This window comes from Grus americana, chromosome 1 (assembly GCF_028858705.1).
Source record: "Grus americana isolate bGruAme1 chromosome 1, bGruAme1.mat, whole genome shotgun sequence".
Taxonomy (NCBI): Eukaryota; Metazoa; Chordata; class Aves; order Gruiformes; family Gruidae; genus Grus; species Grus americana.
In genome coordinates, this window is record NC_072852.1 from 51,950,386 (window position 1) to 51,970,890 (window position 20,505).

Below are 20,505 nucleotides of genomic sequence, written 5' to 3' on the forward strand. Positions count from 1 at the left end.
TCTCTGATTATGCTTACTTAGGGCAGAAAGAGTTGAAAGGATTAACTGGTTTCTAAAGGTGTAGCCAGCAGCAGAATATGGATTATGTTGTCTACCGTCTAACTCCTTGTAACAATCACCATGCCTAGTGCAGGAGAGTTCTTGGGGTGAAGAACCTTCATAGAGAGCATAGACTGACACGAAAGACTCCAAAAAGAATATTATTCTTAGAATCTATCACTTGAATACAGACAAGTGAATAAAGAATCTACCCAGTGAATAAAGATAAATACCCAGTATGCTTAATTGGCTTTAAAGAGAGTATTCATCACTTCTGCTATATTCATCACTTCTGCTATGATGATTCAGTTTTCATTGTGTGGCATTTAAATATTTGTTGTTTTATGAGGTTTTACTGTGCAGTGTCTTTAATTATTTGGATTGCTGACAACTGAACAAAAATCAGAGCTATTTTAATTGCTGTAAGTGGACATTATTTTTGGAAGAGAAAAAGATTAATTACGAAAGAGATTCTTGCTGACTATAAGTAAGAAGCACTGTTTAAAATTCAGAGGAAAGATAATTTTCATTAATAAGAAACAAAGGGCAAAGTACAAATACAAATGCTGATTTACCTCAAATTTAGACCACTTTTGATGTTGTCAGATAATCTATAATGAAATAACAGGTACAAGTATTAAAAATGCCACTAACTACAGCTGATATTCTGATGCGAACAAATGCCACCTTCTGATATCCATTTTCAAAAAAGCCTGACCTTTCAAAATATTTGGTTCTTTTGGGCCAGTAGTGTTTAAAATGACATAAATCTGCTTGGAGGAAGGAGGACAATAAGATTGCAGAGTACTATATACACCGGGTGTGTGTTGCTGGGGTATCTCTTAATGAGTCAGTCTGGAGTCTTAAAGAGTAGAGACCCATAATCAAACTAAAATTACTCAATAAAAGCTTCTGGTCATACCTTCTTCATAAGTTTTTACTGACACACCCCCATGCCAGTAGGGTAAGTAAAGACACAGGTTCTCTCTGACTCAGACCTTAGCTGTCTGCCATAGATTTTCTGTAATTTTTTCCAGGTGGAATTTGCTATGTTAGCTATTTAAAGTCAAATCCTCTTAAAGTCTCCACCTTAGTGCTGTGTCAAGGAAGGCTATGTATGTAAAGAAGTAGGTCTGAAGTGAGAATTGCATACATTCTAAACACCTACTCAAGGGTGTGAATGAGCTTTTTCCTGCTATACCAATTTTCCCTATTTTCTTGTAGTCCCTCAGAGCAGTGACCCTTCCAATTCCACCAGGGAAAGGTATTCAGTGAATTTCTCATGGTGTTTCATCTTCCCTAGTTCTACTTTGAGAGAGGCTCAAATTCTCCATTCTTCTGTATAGGAAAGCTTGTTCTGCTGGCATTTCATCTGTGTTCTAGCTGCACCTATAAACACTGGATGTAGGGTGGTAAGGACTCAATCACCGAAAGCTGTGAGCAGGGAATACATTAAATAATTAAGGAAATCAGTCAGAAAAAAAAAGGCAGAAATAGGAACCTAAGTACATAGAAGTAACTGTCACTTTGGGCCAGACCTATAGTAGGTAGACATTGGCATAAATCCACTGGAGTTTATATTTAATCTCTAGAAGCTCTTACTTGATCACTCTGTGGCATTGCACTTAGCACACTTAAAAGGAAATAAACTTGGGAAGTGTATTTTATGGGAAACCTCATCAGTTCCAGAGTTTGCAGAGCAAATAATATTTTTAAAGGGCCTTCATAAAATGCAATACTGTAGCAGTTATGACATACCAATTCTTCTAACTGTGGAAGAGCCGCACCCTGCAGCGGTGACAAAGACAAGCACACACTTTCCTGTTGCCACTTGTAGACCAAGCTAATTGCAAAGCGCCCTGCAATCCTCACTGTGATGTATTCATTAACCTGAAAGAGCGAAAAAAAAAAGATGTACTAACTCCAAGAAGTTTTCACATTTATGTTTGGATGGAAGAGACAGACTGAAGTCTCAAAGGGTTATCCAAGACAGTTGGTCATAGGGGAGGCAATGATCGATTTCTCCAGGCTTAAATCTACAAACAAGTTTTAATGCTGTCACTCTCATTTGATCCTACAAAGTTGTAGCATAAGAACTGTGGGCAGAGACAGGTCCCAGCCGTTTGTCTGGGTAACTCCTGCCCAAAGCAACTGTACCGCCACTGTGCATGTTTTGGAAGGTGATGCTGTACAGCAGGAAGACCTGAGAAACTCTCCTACCTCTCAAACCGCTCAGGAAAGCATGTACGCTTCTGAGGCAGAGGCTGTGGAGTCAGACATGGACAGACTCGGGAAGCTCGAGTCCTTGCTTGCCCTTTACGTACTGTTGTTGGTGATCGTAGGCGGGATTTGGACAATGTTTAGTCCCCAGTAAAGAATTAGCATTTTGACACATACAAAGTACTTTCTTAAAATTATAGTCACTAAAGCCATTAGCATTGTCTGTGCACACAGACTATGAAGAAAGCCCTGGTGAGAGCAAGCAGAGGACTTGGAATGACTTCCATTTAATCCAAAACCACTTTGCACCAGCCTTTTCCAGCCTCTGACACTCCTACCCATTCAAATACTATGTTGCAAAAACTAACAGCTTTACTAAACTCATTTCCATTTTCAGATGGCCCTTAAAGAACATCCAATTAATCTGATATAGCACATAAATCACATTCTATAATCTGTAACATTCTATAACCTGTATTTGATAACCAAAACTGTTTCAATAATTATCTGCTTTAATTTTACAGTCTTTGTAAAAACCAAAACTGCAGATACAGCATGGTATTTTCGAAGTCTCAAACTCTTCCAGATTTTATAGAATAAACAAAAGTAAGTTTACAGAAAAAACTCCAGATCCAAATGAGAATATCTGCCTATATGAAATAGTCATGACACCTGTAAAAATTTTATTGCTATTTGTTTGAAGTTACTGCTTCATGGCAGCTGCCAACCTGGTAGTAGGAGCCAAGTAAAGAAAACCTGGCACAGATTTGGCTACCTGTCATTCCATCAGGGCCTTATGTATGCCTTGTACAAAATACTAAGCACGATGCCAGTAGCTCTATATTAGGTAGCAAAGAATAGAAAAATCACCTGATCCAACTCCTGTAAATAATGGGTGTGTTTACAAACTCCATGCCTGAAGGCACGCTTACTGACTTGGGTCACAAATATTTTACCTTTGTTTTTGGTATTTTTGCAACATGCTAGGCCCCGCTCTGGTAACTACAAAGCAGTGGGAGACTTTTCATGGACTTCAGTTGAAATTGGATCAGAGCTGAAATAAGGCAAACAACTGCCTGCTACTGAACATGAGGAATGGCTTGTGCATATTCCCAAGCTCAGAAAAGACGCTTCCAAGATGTTTCCAGCAGGGAGGATGTGCCTCAGCTCTACTGAAATCCTGAATTACCACAGTTCCAACCAATTTGCTTCTCCTTCTTCTCACTAAGATGCCACACAAGTAAAACAGAGGCTAAGGTACCCACTCACGTAGAGGCTGTTGGGGGAGCCATTCTTTGTAAACAATGTGTAAAAGAAGAAAGAAAAGCATCATGTTCCTTGCAAATTAAGACACCTCAGAGACCAGAAGATGTGAAATTATAAAAAAAAAAAAAAGCTAAGAACAACACTAAGAAAAGTAAAGCAATAAATATCACCTGTGCTATAACTGGCTGGGCAAGCTTGCCATCCCCAGGCCATTTCCATTCTCTGACCATTTCTTCATCTTTATTAGTCACCAGACCTCCGTCTTGATTAAACATCACTGTTACGGTGTTGCTGTAAACAAGCAGAAATATGAAACCTGTTTTTCCTGGTGTATCTCAGTAAAGCCTAAGCAATCCAAGAAGCTTTCTTTGATCTGTGAGTCTTTAATTAAAAAGTCACTTTGCATATCCGCTCCTTCATCAAGCTTTTCTCATGCTACAGGCCTGTGAGGCAGGTATAAATTACTGTCCCTGTGATACAGACAAGAGTTGGGTTCGGTTCTTGTTTTAATAATTCAAATTAAAAGAAAACTGGTGTCAAATGGTGTGATTTTAATGCTATTTCCACTTACTAGTACATTCCTAGGAGTTCTAAAACACTTCAAATTCTATTGTAAATTTAAAGGATGAAACAAATAAGGTAAAATGGCATGTAGATGGGACTTCATTTGACAGTTTCAGGAACATTTTTCTGTCTCTATCCTTAATATTTATTAAGAATAATATGTATTCTGATGCTTCTTTTATCTACCTGTAAGCAAATAACACGTGGTGATCTGCAGAAAGACATAAATTTTGAAACACACAGAAAGGGTCCTCAGATCACCAAAGTTTTTTTAAATGGATTCTGTGTGTTGATCATCTTCCCTGGACACAGGGGATTGGAGAATTTGGGGGTTTAAAGCACCAGGGATAGTTGTGGATTTCCTGTTTTTTCTCACAACCTAACTGAATACAGCAACCAAATCTTTAATAAAAAATATGTTTTTCTTGAGTTTCCACTGGGTTTTGAAAAATAGATACATACATATTAACAAGGACAAAGCAAGAAGGACCAGGAATCCTGAGATTTAATGCTTTATATTTTCTATGTACTTTTGCTTGCTTTTCCATAATGTAAGGTTGGCCAGTGTAGGTAAATTTGCTCAATTTGATTTCATATCCTAATTGAGAATTGTTTAAAAAGGGGTTTTTTTAATATTTTGGACTCCTAGACTTTTTTTTTTTTTTTTAATAAAGGAGGGCCAGCTCCTCCCACTAGCTATGAGGGCATTTAACTCCTTTTAAAGTCCTTTTATACAAGAGCAGAACAATCCTTCTCTGCATAGCTTGAATAAAACATATTCCTCCAATCCCAAGAGCTCATTCAGGATGGTAAGCCAATGAACTTGACTCTTTAAAAATGAAGGCAGCTGCAAGTTAATGCATCCCTCATTTTATGCAGAGTATGAAATTTTGATGCCAGATGTCTTGAGTACTAGTCACTAGTACTTGAGTACAAAGTCACTAAAGGGGCATAAAAGAGGAAAACCAAGGAAAAGACTGTGCTGTAAGTAGGAATCAACGATAATCTTTGTTCATATCATGTAGAGGTGCAGAGAACTACACAGAGACATATAAACAGATACTAACATTATCCAAAAGAGAACTATTGATGTTCACTTTACACACTCTGGTGGGCCTGAAACTTCAGAGGAAATCACCTGTCTGTATGCTTTCCACAAGTGGGGATCTGCTCTTTACAACTGCATTTGCAATCGACACAGAGGATATTAAGAATATCAGTGTTTATCCTGCAGCTTTTGTTAGAAAGGTTTTTAATAACAGACCGATCTATGCCCCTTTAGATAGGGGACCCTCCCACAAAAGGAAGAAAGCTGTACAGGATAAGTATCCAAACAAATCCTTCCAACTGTTTTAACAAGATGGTGTAACACAAACCTGGGAGAATAAATGAAACCTAGCAAAAGAAATAGAATCAAGATGAAAATTTAAAACCATGAGTAAAACATACTTTTAAAGGACTTTTCTTAAAACATGCATCTAACTAAGATCTAGTGAAGACAATTATAGTCTTAATTTCCATCCTTATTAAAAACAGACCATAGAAAAAGGAGCTGGAAGAGACTTAGAGAAGTTGCTCAGACACTTATAAACAGAGGCAGGGACCAAACAACTCTGCAAATATTTGATGGTGGCCAGGCACAAAGGTTCTTTAAGAACCAAGTTCTTTGTTGTGTGTAAATTATTCCAGATTAGGTCTCCATAAAGTTATGCCAATTATTTTTAATACAGAAAATCATAATGATAATTGAACAACACATAGAATAAGTAGCATTTGATCGGCTCTTTTTACGACCTGTAAAATGCACTACATTGTGAGGCACTAAGAAGTGGCAGGGGTGGAGGGGACAAGAGGGTGTCTGTGTGGAACATCCATCTGCAGCTGACATCATGCATTCAAGGCAGCCAGAAGGTTGGTTCCCAATTGCCTGCTGTCTGCTTTGTATGCATAAATTTTCTAGTAAGCCAAAGTGCATCCTGTCCTCACAGTGTTGGTTTCACAAATGGGAAATTCAATCTTCAAAGTGGTTTCTGTCTAGCTTAGCAATTTAGATAACATAGTGCTTATGGGCTGCTTGAAAAAATGGTGGCATTTGACTCCTAGAGGGGACTTGTAAAGAGGACAGGTTCCTGCACCTCCAGGTTCCTTCACCTCCAGGTGACCTGCAAGCAAGATGGAAGTGTTGTTTTTCATCTTCCCACACATGTAGATGTCAATCTCCTCCAATGCCAAACTCTCCATGGACAAGCAGTCTGTCTGAAGAAAAGTTTGGTCACCAAATACTGTGCCTGGCTTTACTTTTTTGAGTGAAGAGGGCAGATGAAAAACAGTGAACCTAAATAAACCCAACCCATTGTTAGACACCCAACTAAGATATGACTCTAAGCTGCAGAAAAAAAAATTGTGTTGCACAACATATCACTTTTCTCATGCCCATGATGGTTTTGAACATTGTTCACATCCTTGTATAGCTTCTCTGCTCCGATTTGCAGCATCAAGCAAATGCTCATAGTGCATCTACTCACCTGCCAGGAAGGCAGATGCTGCCATGTCCAAAAGGGGTGAAAGTTCCAACTATAGAGTGATCTGGAGAAGGGCTAAATATGTTGGTATAGAAACCCCCACATGGGAGATTGCAGCAGCTTTGGCAAACAGCAAGGTACTCAGAAGGATAGCTAAAATGAGAGTCAAGGGGTTAACTTGTTATCGTTCTCCAGTTTCATGGCTTCTGTTACATGCCCCTGCAGAGAACATGGGGAGTAACCCTCTCTATCAGCTCTATATCCTGGGTCCAGATCCATACAGGTAAGTGAAGCTACTAACCCAGTCACGTACTTCCTTGAACAAGTGGGCTGGGAGAGATGGAGGATGGGCAGAGGTCTCAGTACAAAATCCACCCAGCTGACTAAGCTAACATGGCTGGTACAGGCCAAAAGTGACCTTTGCAGGAGCAACATATGAATCAGAAATATATTTATGAAGCACAGTATCTTTGGTGGTTTTCGCTGTGACAGAGCAGACTGTTCCTAATCCAGCTTGATGACCATAACTGATACAGTGATCTTTGTTCAAGACAAGGTTATACTCTAAATGTATTGCAGTTTGATGCCATTAATTTGTAACTGCATTTTTCATTATGGAAAATTTCTTTCTGAGGCATGTCCACTCACCTGACACATACTAGGATTTGTTGTTATAATCTGACTACCTGGCTATAGCTCTGGCACCACATAAATACAGTCTGATAAGAAACAAACAAAAGAATGATGTCTTGTTCTTTTTCACATAGCTCAGTCTTAGAAGCTGTTCAGCCACACATTAATTCTGAGTCTTCCCCCTGCAGAAGTCCTCCCTCTACCTCTCACACTCTTGCTAGAATTCACATGTGCTGTGTAAAGGGAAAGGATATTAAATGAAAGATGAGCCATCGTTCAGCCTGTAATGCAGTCTTCTCTGTGCTGCTTTCTCAGCTCGTGGGATCTCAGGTTTGCCGTATGTAAGCTCTGGTGTGACAGTCATGCCAGTCTGAACCTTCCATGTCTTGGAGAAAGTTCCTTCTGTGTGATCACCATAATGCCGGAGAATAATTGGTTTGTCAAATCCCACTTCTCTCAGCTTGGATGTTTGTTCTTCTCTGAGGGAGGAAAAAAATTATACCTCTGATTAGCTCTTGCTAAGCAGAATCTTCAGGCAAGACTTCCATTAATTTAGAATGATGTTTGACCTAAGCAGAAAACATACTTCGATTTGTGAGTTTCTCAGCTAAGATAGAAATGATCAAGGTTACTAATTTAGCTAGGAATTCAGACAGCCTCACAAATGTCAGCGAACAGCCCCATCACCTGTTGAATTTGTTACAGACATTTCAGTGCTTTGTCAATGGACTCAGCCCATGAGTTGCAGAAGAGTATGGAGGTTCAGACTTCTTACTGATCAGCATGGCCAGCGTGAGTGACAGTGAAAATTTCTGGTTTAAAGTCTCAGCTATTCTGCACTTACAATTATCTTAGCAAGTCACTAGGTTTGTATCTTCAGCTACAATATGAGTAAAATGTGCCCAAATGTTTGTTTTTCTCCTCCTTCCTACTTCATGCAGAACCTGCTGATTGCCCAATTCCCTCCCCAAGCAATATCAGCCTGATGTGGCAGATTTCTGTTTTGTTCCATTAATAACCTCTCATTAGGACCCCTCTACAGCTAACAATATGATTTTGCATTCTTCTAAACTGTTTTTCACATGAAAATCCTGACGAACTTTGTAAATATTGGTGATAAATATTATTTAACACATTACTTTCAGATAGAAAGGGGTCAAGTAAGTTGCCCAAGATCACGTAAGTCAGCTGTGGTTAAGCTGGCACTAGAACTGACTGCACCAACCCTCTACACGTACATAGCAGAGATCCTTTGATTGTGAGGAACAGCCAACATTATCCCTGTTGAAAGTCTGTATGCTTGATTTTTTTTTCTTCACCTTCACCATCCTGTACTCCATATATCTATTGTGCTACTCTTCATTACTATTGCTTACTTCATCCTTCTGAGAAAGAACAATACTTAAATATTTAAAAATTTCATTATCAAACAGCCAAATTTATATCTACTTCAGTCCCATGATCGATCATAAGAAAGAAGCACAGAGAGTTTGAGGCTGGCTAAATTAACTCAAACCTAGGAGACAGCTATTTGGTCCTGCCGGCCTTTGGCTGACCTCCTTTTCAATTAGACGTTCTGTTCTACATGTGTATACATGAGCACATGCATCCATACATTTATCTGTTAGTCTTCACGCAGTCATAAAAATGTGCAGGTCATCACAATAGCATTAAAGAAAAAAATGAGCACAAAAGCTGGTCAATTTTGAGGAAAGCTAATTATGTAAAACATTAGCTGTTAGAAATCAAAGGAATATTTTTGTCTTTAAGCCAATATTTCTTGCTGTTTCAATTTTGCCTAAAATATTGCTCTGTATAAACTTTTTGCTGACCAGGCTAAGCATAAATATTCAAGAACACTAAGCCAACTCTCATGGCATTGACACAGGAATTTGGTGACAGCATCAGGGTACTGCAATATGAGGAACAGCATTTTACTTCCCACTTGATGAGCCAACAGGGTTTGCAAATCCTGCAAACATGCTCAGGTCCTGTGAAAGGGAACACCTTGCTTGTAGGGAGACACAATATGTCTCATGGGTGGGAAGACAACAGTATCCATTGAAATAATCAGAAAATATGATGTTTCCAGTATAATCCTCAAATATTAAGCTTTTTTGTTGCTTTTCTTTCTCTTGGCTTTGTGAACACATTATATAGCCATTGGAGGCAGACATACAATAGCTATATAATGTGTTTGCAAACAATAAACAACAAAAACAGACGAGTTTTTTGCTGCAGCATCAATTCTTTTGGACTTCGGGCTACTCAGTTCCCCAAGGAATAAAGCTGTGGTAATAACCCATTCCACGATGAATAATATGCTAGTGTACTATCTTGTACAGTATACAACACATGGTAGCATATACACTCTTAAACACCGAAAACTGCTTGATTTTATACAGCCACTAGCTGCTAAATCTATTATTAGGAATGATGATTTTTCACCTAAGATACAATGCTGATTTTATTAAATCTGAATATGTTTATATATTTGGCAGTGTACAGGAACTGTCAGTTAAATAGCAGGATATGTACAGCTGAAATTCAGCAACTGTGCTGTAGCTACAAAATTATACAGGTTAACTTTAATAACTGTTCTTGTAAGTAATTAATGCTTATAATTAGTTATCAGCAAAGATTTTTTTCATTTAAACTTAGCCTACTTTATAAGTTCCAGCACTTCCTCCTCAGAGAATTGATCAGGCAGGGTAAATCTTAACTATTTCTGACACCTCCTCCATCCTTTGATACTATTTGAGCACTATAGTTGGTACTCAGAGAATGGCTGATGTATTTGGAAGCTACCATATATTTTAAACACATTGCCAGTTCTCTATAGGGAGTGTCCAGGGGTTAAGGCTACCTCATGCTATATAAAAATAGAAGGCTTAAGTATAAGCAGCATGAAGAAGTCTAAAGGCCTGATTCTGGCCATGATATGCTATGGCAATCTTCTTTTCAGGCCTTGCCCTGGCAAGGCAACAGGCTACAGATCACAGCAAATTATCAATATGCAAAATGGTTTTCATGGACCACGGTTTCTTTTGCAAAAGATATTCAAACAGTTTTTCACAACTATTGGAAAGTTTATCTGCAGATTAATCATAATCAGAAAATATTGTCTCACCACTAATACCTGAAAATGTCTCTGTTGAGATAATTCTTACTTTCCATTACCAGTAGCTAAAACAAAAGTATATGTTTCTCTTTCATGAATAGTGAAATGTTAAGCAGAACTCTAGTTTTCAAAGCAATAATGCTCTCCAGACTAGACTGTTGGTTTGGTTAAGTGGTCTCCCATAATCTGTATTCTACATCATGAAAACATTGCCATTTATTCTAACTTTGCTTATGGAAGTAAAAACTTCAGTTTATTACATTTGTGTTTTAATTTGTTCTAACCTCTTTGATGTCCGGACATAAGGCAGCTTCTGGTGAATATCGTCAGAATTTGAGTCAGAAAGTTGGAAAATCCAACCTAGAGAAACAGAATGAGAGATTACAATTAGCTGCATAAGTAAAGACTGATGTTAACGTCAGTTCTGCTCTATGGCATCTGTCAATAGAAAGTAAGGTTCATTCATATGAATACAAAGTGCTGAAGCTTTGGGAATTTCTTCTTAAACAGATTAAACAGATTCTTTGCCTTGAGAATACAATGGAAGAAAGAGGGAATGTGTGTTGTATGCGCCTGGAATTGAAAAATAGAAAATTATGTCTATGAAGAAGATAGTCATCCAGAAAAAATGGATTATTCAGATAAATTCCAGGCTAGACCTTCATACGAACGACCTTAACTTCCCACCTCAGTCACAGTCACTGTTTGATTGGTTTACAGCCGAGGATCACTGCTGAAAAAGAATGCAGGTAATGTAGACTCTTTAATTATTCTCAGCAGCAGTCTGGAGAAGTAGTTGGAAAATTAAATCATGCATCACTTTGAGCAGCAGGGGCAGAGAGTTCTTTTACTATGCATTTCTGTAAGACATCTGTGGTTGCAGCCGCACTATGGCAGGTATATTTTACTTAGTTCACATTTGCAGCATTTGTGGATGATTTCAGAAGGCCTGTGGAGGTGTGGAGCAAGAAGTTCCTTAACTTCTGGAGATTCTCAACCATTCTCACTGTGATGACAGACCAAGCAAACGGGAGCTCCCATGAAATAGGAAAGGGTAAGGATGGTTTAGGGAAAGCTGATTGTCTTGACCCTTTTGATGTTCATCTGTGATGAAGAAACCTCCAACAGCTGCCTGACTATATAGTGCACTGGCAGATCCACTGGTGGAGTGCTGAAGGGAAGTGTGCATGATCTTGAAATCACTGAGACAGAAGAATAAAGAGGCTGCCTGTGAGCACAAGAGCTAAAGGTGGAATCAATACTCTTGCAAACATAATAGCTCAGAGACACCAAGAGCATGCAAGTCTACAGCAAAGCATTTCAGAAGTGCTGTTGCTTTGTTAAAACCAGAAGAAACTGGATGCCACATTTTCAGAAAACAACAGAAGAGGGTATAATTCCCTTCACTGCCCATATATTTGTTTATGGAGCTAATCCTCCATGCTAGAATGCTGGGTGTCTCTGCAGCACTTTTAACCTTCATCAGCCAAGGAATTTCAGTTCTGCAGTCCTGGTGGCACATGACCAACTTCATGGCCAGGATTAGGAAGAAAATGCACAAATGCTTTTTTCCTTTTTTTTTCACATGGCAATGTTCTTAAAGAAGTCCAACAAGAGGTGCAGAGTAAGCAGTCCTTCCCTTCAGATCATCAAATTTGTCCACGTCTTAGGCAGAACTGGTATAATGCCTTATGAAAATCTTTTCAGTTAGTCCATTAATACTCCCATTCAAAGCAAAAGTTATTAAGTCAAATATATGTGGTCAGATGGTTTCCAGTAGGGACAGGCTTAAAATAATATCCCAAAGCATATTCTGCTAGCAAAGAGTAGTGGACCTGCAGTTGCTATGTAGAAAACCTTGTTGGCAGATGATCAATCAGAGAAGGACTGGGTATTTAAAAACAGATTGTATGCAAAAAGCAGGGAGGGTTATTGCTTAACAATTACTCCCTTCTCATGCTAATCCATACTTTAGTTAATTCAGGCATTCAGAACAGCTGCCCAGGTACTGCATAATTCTAACCACCCCTGCTAAGCACCAGCCATTCAGCTGAGCTGCCTGCTACTCTTACCTCTTTCCTCACAAATGTTGGATGAGAGTGAGAAGCTGATTGTGACAAGTGACTGGCCAGCATCATTTTGCAGAACAGGAGCTAGACAAGAAAGCAGAGTGCAATGCTTATGATCATACATGCAAGGTCGAGTCAGCTTTCAAAAACATAAAGATTATTCTTTTCTTTTAAAGAGGAAGACTGCAGAGGCACCTGGAGAGCTGGAACAGGCTTGACCCCAACCTATGGTTCTACACTGAAGATTACTGACACTTGCTGAATGAAATGCTCTGGATGCAAATGATTTTTACTGGCGCAATATGTTATGACTCTGTCACTCACCTTGAAAGAGGAGACTAAAAATGCTTTGATAAATGGTTTGAAACATTGCCCAGTTTCACCGGCTTTGTTCTTCTAAGTGTTTGTAGCTCTTGCTTCAGCTGCAAAGCTATTTCATCATGTCCTAAAACAATGCTTTGCAGAGAACTGCAGGATAACCAGCAATAAAGTGGAGCCTACCCAGCCAACAGAGAGTGTAGTCTTAACAGAAAGTGCTTTTTTCCCTTTTCCAGCCAAACGTTACAACACAGCACATTTACACAGAACAACCTTACCTTTACTTCCTGCAGGCATGTTTGATGCTGTTTCAGGTTTTCTTTTTGCCTTTGTAGTGCAGGCTGGTAGAGCAAAGCTGTCCTTGTTTTGTTCTTTTCTGATGGCAGTGATTTCACGCTCTGTACATTTGGACCCTGGAGAACCACTCTTAACCTCCTCTGAGGCTTGGCTTCTCCTGGATCTCACACTTTTGTATGCTAATGACTTCTGGTGCCATTTACGGTAATCAACCCCCTCAGTGAGTTCTCTCCAGCTACAGGCTAGCACATTCACAAGTCCCTGAAGGAAGCCAGTCTTATAGCTAGCAAGGAGCTGCAACTTCTCTCCAAGTTCCTGTAACATGTTGGCAGCCTCAGACTTATTCAACATGTTCAGTGGTGAGGCCTCATCTGCCTGTGGGATCAAAGATGTTTGGGAGATCTCTGGGTTTGTGTCCTCCGTAGTGGTTTTACACAGGGAATGACAAGACACTTGTTGCAAAACTGGATATTTTTCTTTTCTTGTTGTGTCATTGTTTAAGAAAACATCTTCATGCCTTTCTGTATGCTCGCCTGTACAGATGGCATTCCTGCCTTCATCTGGGCTGAGGAGAAAAAAAAAGCTGTATCATTAAGTGAGAGCAGTAAAGTTAAAGAACACAGGAAAGAGACCTGTTAGCTTTGCTGCCTGAAACACATGTGGACAGGCTGGCAGTGCTCCCTTTCACAGTTGAGACTGAGCCACATTTCCTCCCAAGGAAGACACTCCTAGATTAGGCTCAGAAATACCCCAGAGGAGATTTAGCACAGCCACTGCCAAACCAGGGAGTCTCTGCGCTGACAGTGTATGCTTTGGACTATGCCCACTGAAGTGCAATGTAATGTAATGTAACATGCTCATTGATTTCTTCTCTCCTATGTAAAATTATTTTCTCTTGCCTCAGTAAAATAGTAATCACATAAATCCAAAACTTTGCTTTCTTAGATGTGACATGCAAAGGACTTTTAGACGTAATGAAACTTTGAGTGTCTAATGAAGTCTTCTCCAGTAGCTGCTGATTCTATATACACTCTTTTGTGTTGGGCTTTTTTTTGTTTTGTTTTTCAGTTTGGGAACTCTAACCTTCCATGGTTATCAGAGGACCATCTTTATTTTAAAATATAACAGTTTAATTAGAGGACTCCCAATGTGGAAAATTTATGAACAAGTTTTAGGAGTTTTAAAATCTAAAATACAAAGAAAGTTTACTGAAAACATCTTGGGCCTCAAGCCTCTATACCCACACAAGCTTAGCTGTAACCACGTGGTTACCCCCTCCAGCTTCAATGGTAGCTTCTTACATTCTTTAAGTTGAGTGCACACAAATGTGTTCATAGACTGAAACAACCTGGAGTAAATTTCTGAAATTCACAGGCAAGTTAGGCAAAACAAGGTTTGTCCTTGGAACAAAAATATCAGTTTAAAGCAAGTGTGATGAAACCTGAATTTAAAACCCAGTTATCCAGCGGAGTCACACCTCAGAGGAATACTGTGAACACTGGCTCCCAGTACATTAGTCAGCAGACATGAACTTCATGAAAGCCACAGAGCTCTGCACCTGGCAATGTGCTGTTGTTCAGTCCATGCCAAAACAGTAGGACAAGGCCATTCCTTAACTAACTGCTCAAGGTTTGTATGTCAAATATGTTAAACTCATGAAATGTTGACAGCAGAAATGAACATTAGGTACCACACCTGAAGGAGTTAGAGTTAGGCAGACACCGTCACCTTCCCACTTGTCTCCCACTGCTCACATTGCATGGCAGGGTGCCAGTTCTGGTCATGTGCCTCCCCCATCTCTCCCCTTCTGTCTTGGCCACATCTACCTTTTTGTGGTTTCCTTGAGAAACTAGTTGAAAGAAACTTCTTTGTTCCCACCACTACCAGCGTCACACTATTACCTGGGAGTAAAGCCAGGGGGAAGATCTGTAGTGAAATATGAGGACAGTTCTTCTGGTATCTTCTTGCCCCTCTCTTTCATTCTAGTTTTCATCTACAACAAAATGAATGTTTCCAATGTAAGACTGGAGGAAGTGTGAAGGGGAAGAGGGAAGTAAAAAAAATATCCTGGGTATAAAAGAAAGTACCTGGTCAAAGAAATACACAGGTCCTGCCTCCAGCGCTGCAGCTGTAAACATTGGTTCCATTACTCCCTAGAATGAAGAAGGGGTGGAGCGCCCCAGAGGAAAATACTTATGTTAGCACACTGTGAGAAAGAAACTGTTTATGTTTTTTTACACTAACAGTGAAGCTGAGGAATTACTTTCTGTGTGAGGTCTTGAAAATCTGCTTCAAATAATATAGGAACCACCACTGTATGAATGGGAATACATTAATGCATCAGTGGATTAAATTATATGAAATTGATTGCAAAACTGAAGATCAAAATATCAGTTTTTTTTATAATTTAGGTTCATACTACTCTAAAATAGTGTTTTCATGAGATATGACCTAAAATTATTTCTGAGGATAGGCAATGTCTTAGTTTGTTACCTGAAAAAGACCACTGCTTGCACCCGCAGTTATCACTCAGTGAGTACGTCTATAAATATGCTTTCATTAAAAAAGCGTTTTTATGACTCTATCATAAATATAAAACATTTATTTGAAAGATACCAGTGTGGGGACCCTTGATTCTGTGCAGCCTTCCATCCCCTACCAAGTCTGCACACAGGCAGAGAGATCTGCTGTCAGGGAGACACTCACTGTAGCACATCCTAACACACATATCTGCATACATGCCTAATGTGATAGCTCCTTATCAGAGAAATATCAGGAGTCTTTTTGAAGCACTGGTCCAGAGAATGAATTGTTTTGTTCATGTGAATCTTGTTGCTTAAAAGCAATTTTAAAAATGAGCTCCAGAGGAGGCAATAAACTGACTTATTTTTGTATTTCACAGCATGCATCTATTTATGCAAACTGAAAAGCATTTGCTTTGTCCCAGTCTGAGTGCACAAACAGCAGTCTGTGCTTCTCAAGGTGACTGTCAGCAGTAAGACAGATTAAATTTGTTTCTTTTTAGAAGCACTCCTTGCATCCTTTGAAAATCTGTCCTCCAAAGGATGTTGCAGTTGTGACACTAGCTGATGCAAGCCAGGATGTTTGGATTATGGCTGACAGGCTGTATGTTGTCTGGTAAAAAGAAAAAGAAATCATCAAGGAATGTGGAAAGAAGTCCACAGTGAACAGTGTTAAATGTGAATTCTTTGGCTGCTTTTGTCACTATTCACTTTGATTTAGCTAATTCATCTAGGTTATAGGTACCATCTTAGAGAAGGAGTGGTTTCAGAATTAAGGCAGCCCTTTATCTTGCCAATGCTAAGGAAGACACTATTTGGTGACAGCGGTCATTCCCATCATAAATGCTATGGGTGATGGCTGAGGAAGTACAAGTGTCCTCTGTCCTCAGCAATTGGTGAGGAGGAATATCTTCCCTGCTAGAGTTCATAAGACATATTTGCTCTTATGCAAGAAACATTTTTTTTTGTCTACATCCAGTCTTTAGACTTGATATTACACCTTTAGTCAATAAAAATTGTCCCATTGTCTTCAGTGGATTTTTAGAGCTGAGTAAGGACTGTGAGTTTTGGCCCTAAGCTAGGAAAAAGAGTATTAAAGGGTCATAAACACATAAATAATGGCATCAGTCCCAGAAATATAAACAGAAACAAATGTAACATCCCTCTGTTCAACTCTTCTTGGGACTGATATAGGCCACTTACACCCTAGTTGTCCTTCCTTCCCCTCTTTCCAGGATTAAACTGCAGCTGTCAGAGACAGCACCCCCACTCCATTCCATGCCATTTCTTGACACTTACATACAGCTTGAAAAGAAAATACAAAAGAAAACATAACATACCCTGAAAGAAGCCTTTTCCTGAAGATCGTAACTTTTTTTGCTAGGAAAATGGTGCAATGGGAGCTGCCTCCTTGGAAGAAAAAGAAGAGGTGCGTCTCTGTGTTGTCTTTGAGGAAAGGGTTTCAAGTCCTGCTGCTTAGTTACTACGTTTTGGACTGCATTCAACCCTTAACTCCCCAGCCACTGCCTTTGGGAGGCCGGTTAAGAAAAAGGAATAGCCACTGTGAGAAAACAAAAAACCCCAGTATCTTTCTCCACCTAAAAATGGTATTCACGTCTCTTCTGGCCTAAGGCCTGCCCAATGTTGTCTTGTTATCATGCTGCCTAGTATAGTATGAAATTGAAAAATGTAGCATTCATTAATATAATGTCTATTAAATGCTAGGAACAGCTGACTGGCAATAACAGGAGGAGGACAAAAAAATCTGAGCTGGTAAGGGCATGCTACAAGGTGTGGCTCACTCCCTCTGCTTCTAAGAGACCAGATCCTCTTAAAAGCAGCCAGGTGGGGAACGTGGAGTCCAGTTGTCAGTCTGTTCATGTTAATGTTTGCTTTGTTAATGCAGTCGGTCCAGCTTCTTACTCCCACTTCACAATTTTTTTCATTCAGCATTCCTATTTTTGCACGTTGGTTATCATGCTATTATCCTGTTGGCTATCTGTACTCTCATATAGAGTACAGTGCTAGAAGCAGTGTAACCTGGAAGGTGCTTAACTTTGCTCCTTCCAACATGCCCTCTTCTCTGCAAGCCTAACGAACACAGCTTCTAGAGTGCTCCTGGGTCCAGTAACATCACCTCAAACTGTAGACTTTTTAAGGAAAAAAGGTTTACGCAAATGTCCAGTTTCAGGCAGATTTGGCAGAATAACACACCCAAAGATAATGACACCTGGACACACTTCAAGAAAATCAGCAGCTGGATAGATGACAGAGGCCCAAGGAAGTGTCCCCACCAAAAAAAAAAAGACAGGCCAAACTCTGTTGGTGGCACCAGTCAGCTGGCCAACTGCACACGTAGTACTAAAGCACAAGGCATCTCTTCATTGGGGTACCTCAGTGATCATGAATGATGCTGGAGTCATTCTGGGGAGGAAAGAAACAAGCCTCTGGGAAAACTGGCTTCATTAATTCAGCTGATCACAGAAATATTTGTTCTACTTGTTCCTTTTCCTCTGATGTCCTTACTTCTGGATCTCATGTTTGCAGCCCCTGCACAAGATGTATTCTTACCTGCCTTATTTTTCCTTTATCTATCTCTGGTCAATACCTCTCTTTCTGTATTCTCTGGGCTTCTGTAGGCTTTATGGCCTCCTTTACCTGTGGCTTCAGTTCTAGAGTCAACAAAATCCATGGTCTGGCAACTTGTCTGTTTTGGCACATACTGGAGCGAATTATCAGGAGCACAAGCTGGTAGCTCTCTTTTTCAAGCGGTCAAAGGCACCAAAGGGGATATTATGAGGGGTAAGAACAGTCTGGTATATGAGAGACTAATTAATTAAAATCAAACACAAAAGTAGAAACACTGCTATAGGATCTCTTGAGACCATTATAGTGCCCAGCTACAATAAATGTACAACAGGAAGATCTAAGATGACCTAAAATGGAGCATTCAGGGAATTTGACCCCTAACGTCCCCCCTCCTCCTGCTGCCAACCACAAAAAAACCCCAAACCTTAGGTCTGTAGATTCCTCTTCTACCTATAGAGGAACCTAGAATAGAAAGCAATAAACAAAAAGTGTTCTAGGCAACATAAGCGCACATGCTTTTTTGTGTCATCATTTCTCAGTATGAGAAAGAGCTGTTCCTCCATGGCTCTCCCCATCGGCCTCAAACAGTGTCAATTCTGACTGGAGTAGGGGCAACAGAACAGCAGGAAAATAGGAGCAGAGCATTAAATGGCTCACCTGCTCTATCGTGCAAGGTTTATTCTGCTTTAACCACAGTAATAGGACCCTCCTGGAGGCGGTCCAGTTATATGAATTGACATGGACATATAACAAAATGGTTTAAATGGCGAACAAGTGGTACCACAGCAGTTCCCAACTGGTGGGGCATGTCTCACTGCTCTGAACATGCCTTAAGCCCAGGGAAGCCAGCTTCCCGTCACTCAACCCGGACCCATGAAAGGCACAGCTGGATGTCTGCATGTTCGAGTGCTCTTACAAGCAAAAGCACTGAAGAACACGCAGCTGTGACACCTGCACAGACCAGGATGGAGTTTGTTCAGTTCTAGACATCAGCTTAGCCTTTTGAAGCCTTGTGCTTGCTGAGAATTGCAGCAGGCCAGGAGTGAGGGAGTGAGTGCCCCTGGGTCTGAGCCACAGGGGGGAAATGGAAGCGAGCAGCCAGCCTCAGCAGGGCTGAGGGGGCAGAATTTGGGCCTCAATGAGGTACAAGGCATTACCAGTTTTCCCAAGCAAAGACTTGGCTGCAGAAGCATTTTAAAACACAGTTATGCAGGATAAGACCCATTTATAACCTTTCAAAGTTATAAACCACATTATACTATATACTATAAAAACATCTAAGGCAACAGTTGTTAAAATATACCAGTAAGGAAGAAAAAAATAGTATTTTTAGCCAGCATGGCTATACTAGTAGAAAACATGTGACAAGTATAAGCTCAGTATAGAAATTTTAAGAATTATGCTGATTTAATGAACCATTAACGAATGCTGATAATACAGGTATTTCTCCTAGGCTTTATAGGTGGTGGTGGAAAGGGGACAAGGAAGTGCCCTTTACCACATATTAGAATCTTCCCTTTTTTGCTCCATGAGACTTGGAACAAGTTTTTTTCTTCTTAAATTATTTTTCTTCTGTACAAGTTCTCTCTCTCTCATGTGACTTAATTTACTCAGTGGTCTTGAGTTGTAAAATATTCACAACCCTAAATGCTATAAAACCTTTCGTGGCAGCTGTTCCTACTGGGAAAGGACTGCTTTGTTTTAGCAAGGTTGTCTATTTTTTATTCTACTTCCCCAAGAAGATACTTGCTAATGAAGACAGAATAATCCTCTGCTGTTGGCCCTCAGCCAGCATTTCTGAAACCTTCCTTTGCGATGGCTACCAGCTTGTCATCTTATTCCACTGACCCTCTCCAAACCAAAACCCAATTACGTTACAAGTGTTTTGGGGCATCCAAGCAGTTTGGACTCCTCTGATTCCAGCCGGCTGGAAAAGGCACGAGAGCAGAAAAGGCCTTTCAAACTCAAGGGCACACACTCCCTCTAAAAAACACTTACACACATAGAATGTCATCTTGTCACAGCTCTGCGTGTCAGTGGGGACTACAAATAGGAAGCACGAGATGACCAGGCAGAGGACAGAGGTTGACAACAACGATGGCGTCAGCACCCAGCGGTGCCCCACACCGCGGGCCGGTGACCCGGGGACAGCCTGCGGGGGACAGCGGGGCTGCCGGGCCGCAGCACAGCCACGCTGGCAGCCGGGGGCCAGGCAGGCGACCGGACCCATGGACAGACGGCGGGACAGCCGCAGGCAGGCCGGTACGGCGGTTTGACCCCCCCATCCCCTCACAGGCCGCCGGTGCGCGCCTGAGGGGCGGCGAGCGGGGAGGGACGAAAGGGTA

General features: G+C 40.4%; 1 protein-coding gene across 3 annotated transcripts in view; it reads right to left on the bottom strand.

Moving 5' to 3' along the window:
* The window catches only part of LOC129209155 (uncharacterized protein C3orf20-like), a 68,078-nt gene extending 47,645 nt beyond the window's left edge, over window positions 1–20,433 (bottom strand). For all 3 annotated transcript variants that reach the window (XM_054833253.1, XM_054833159.1, XM_054833351.1), the window contains exons 1-8: window positions 20,159–20,433; window positions 15,137–15,202; window positions 14,951–15,042; window positions 13,031–13,614; window positions 12,438–12,518; window positions 10,650–10,725; window positions 3,696–3,816; window positions 1,798–1,929 (exon numbers count right to left, since the gene is read on the bottom strand). In XM_054833253.1, the coding sequence (XP_054689228.1) occupies window positions 1,798–1,929; window positions 3,696–3,816; window positions 10,650–10,725; window positions 12,438–12,518; window positions 13,031–13,614; window positions 14,951–15,042; window positions 15,137–15,202; window positions 20,159–20,164 (1,158 nt within the window). In that variant the 5' untranslated portion in view covers window positions 20,165–20,433. The remainder of the gene's footprint in view (window positions 1–1,797; window positions 1,930–3,695; window positions 3,817–10,649; window positions 10,726–12,437; window positions 12,519–13,030; window positions 13,615–14,950; window positions 15,043–15,136; window positions 15,203–20,158) is intronic.
* Window positions 20,434–20,505: the final 72 nt, after the last annotated feature.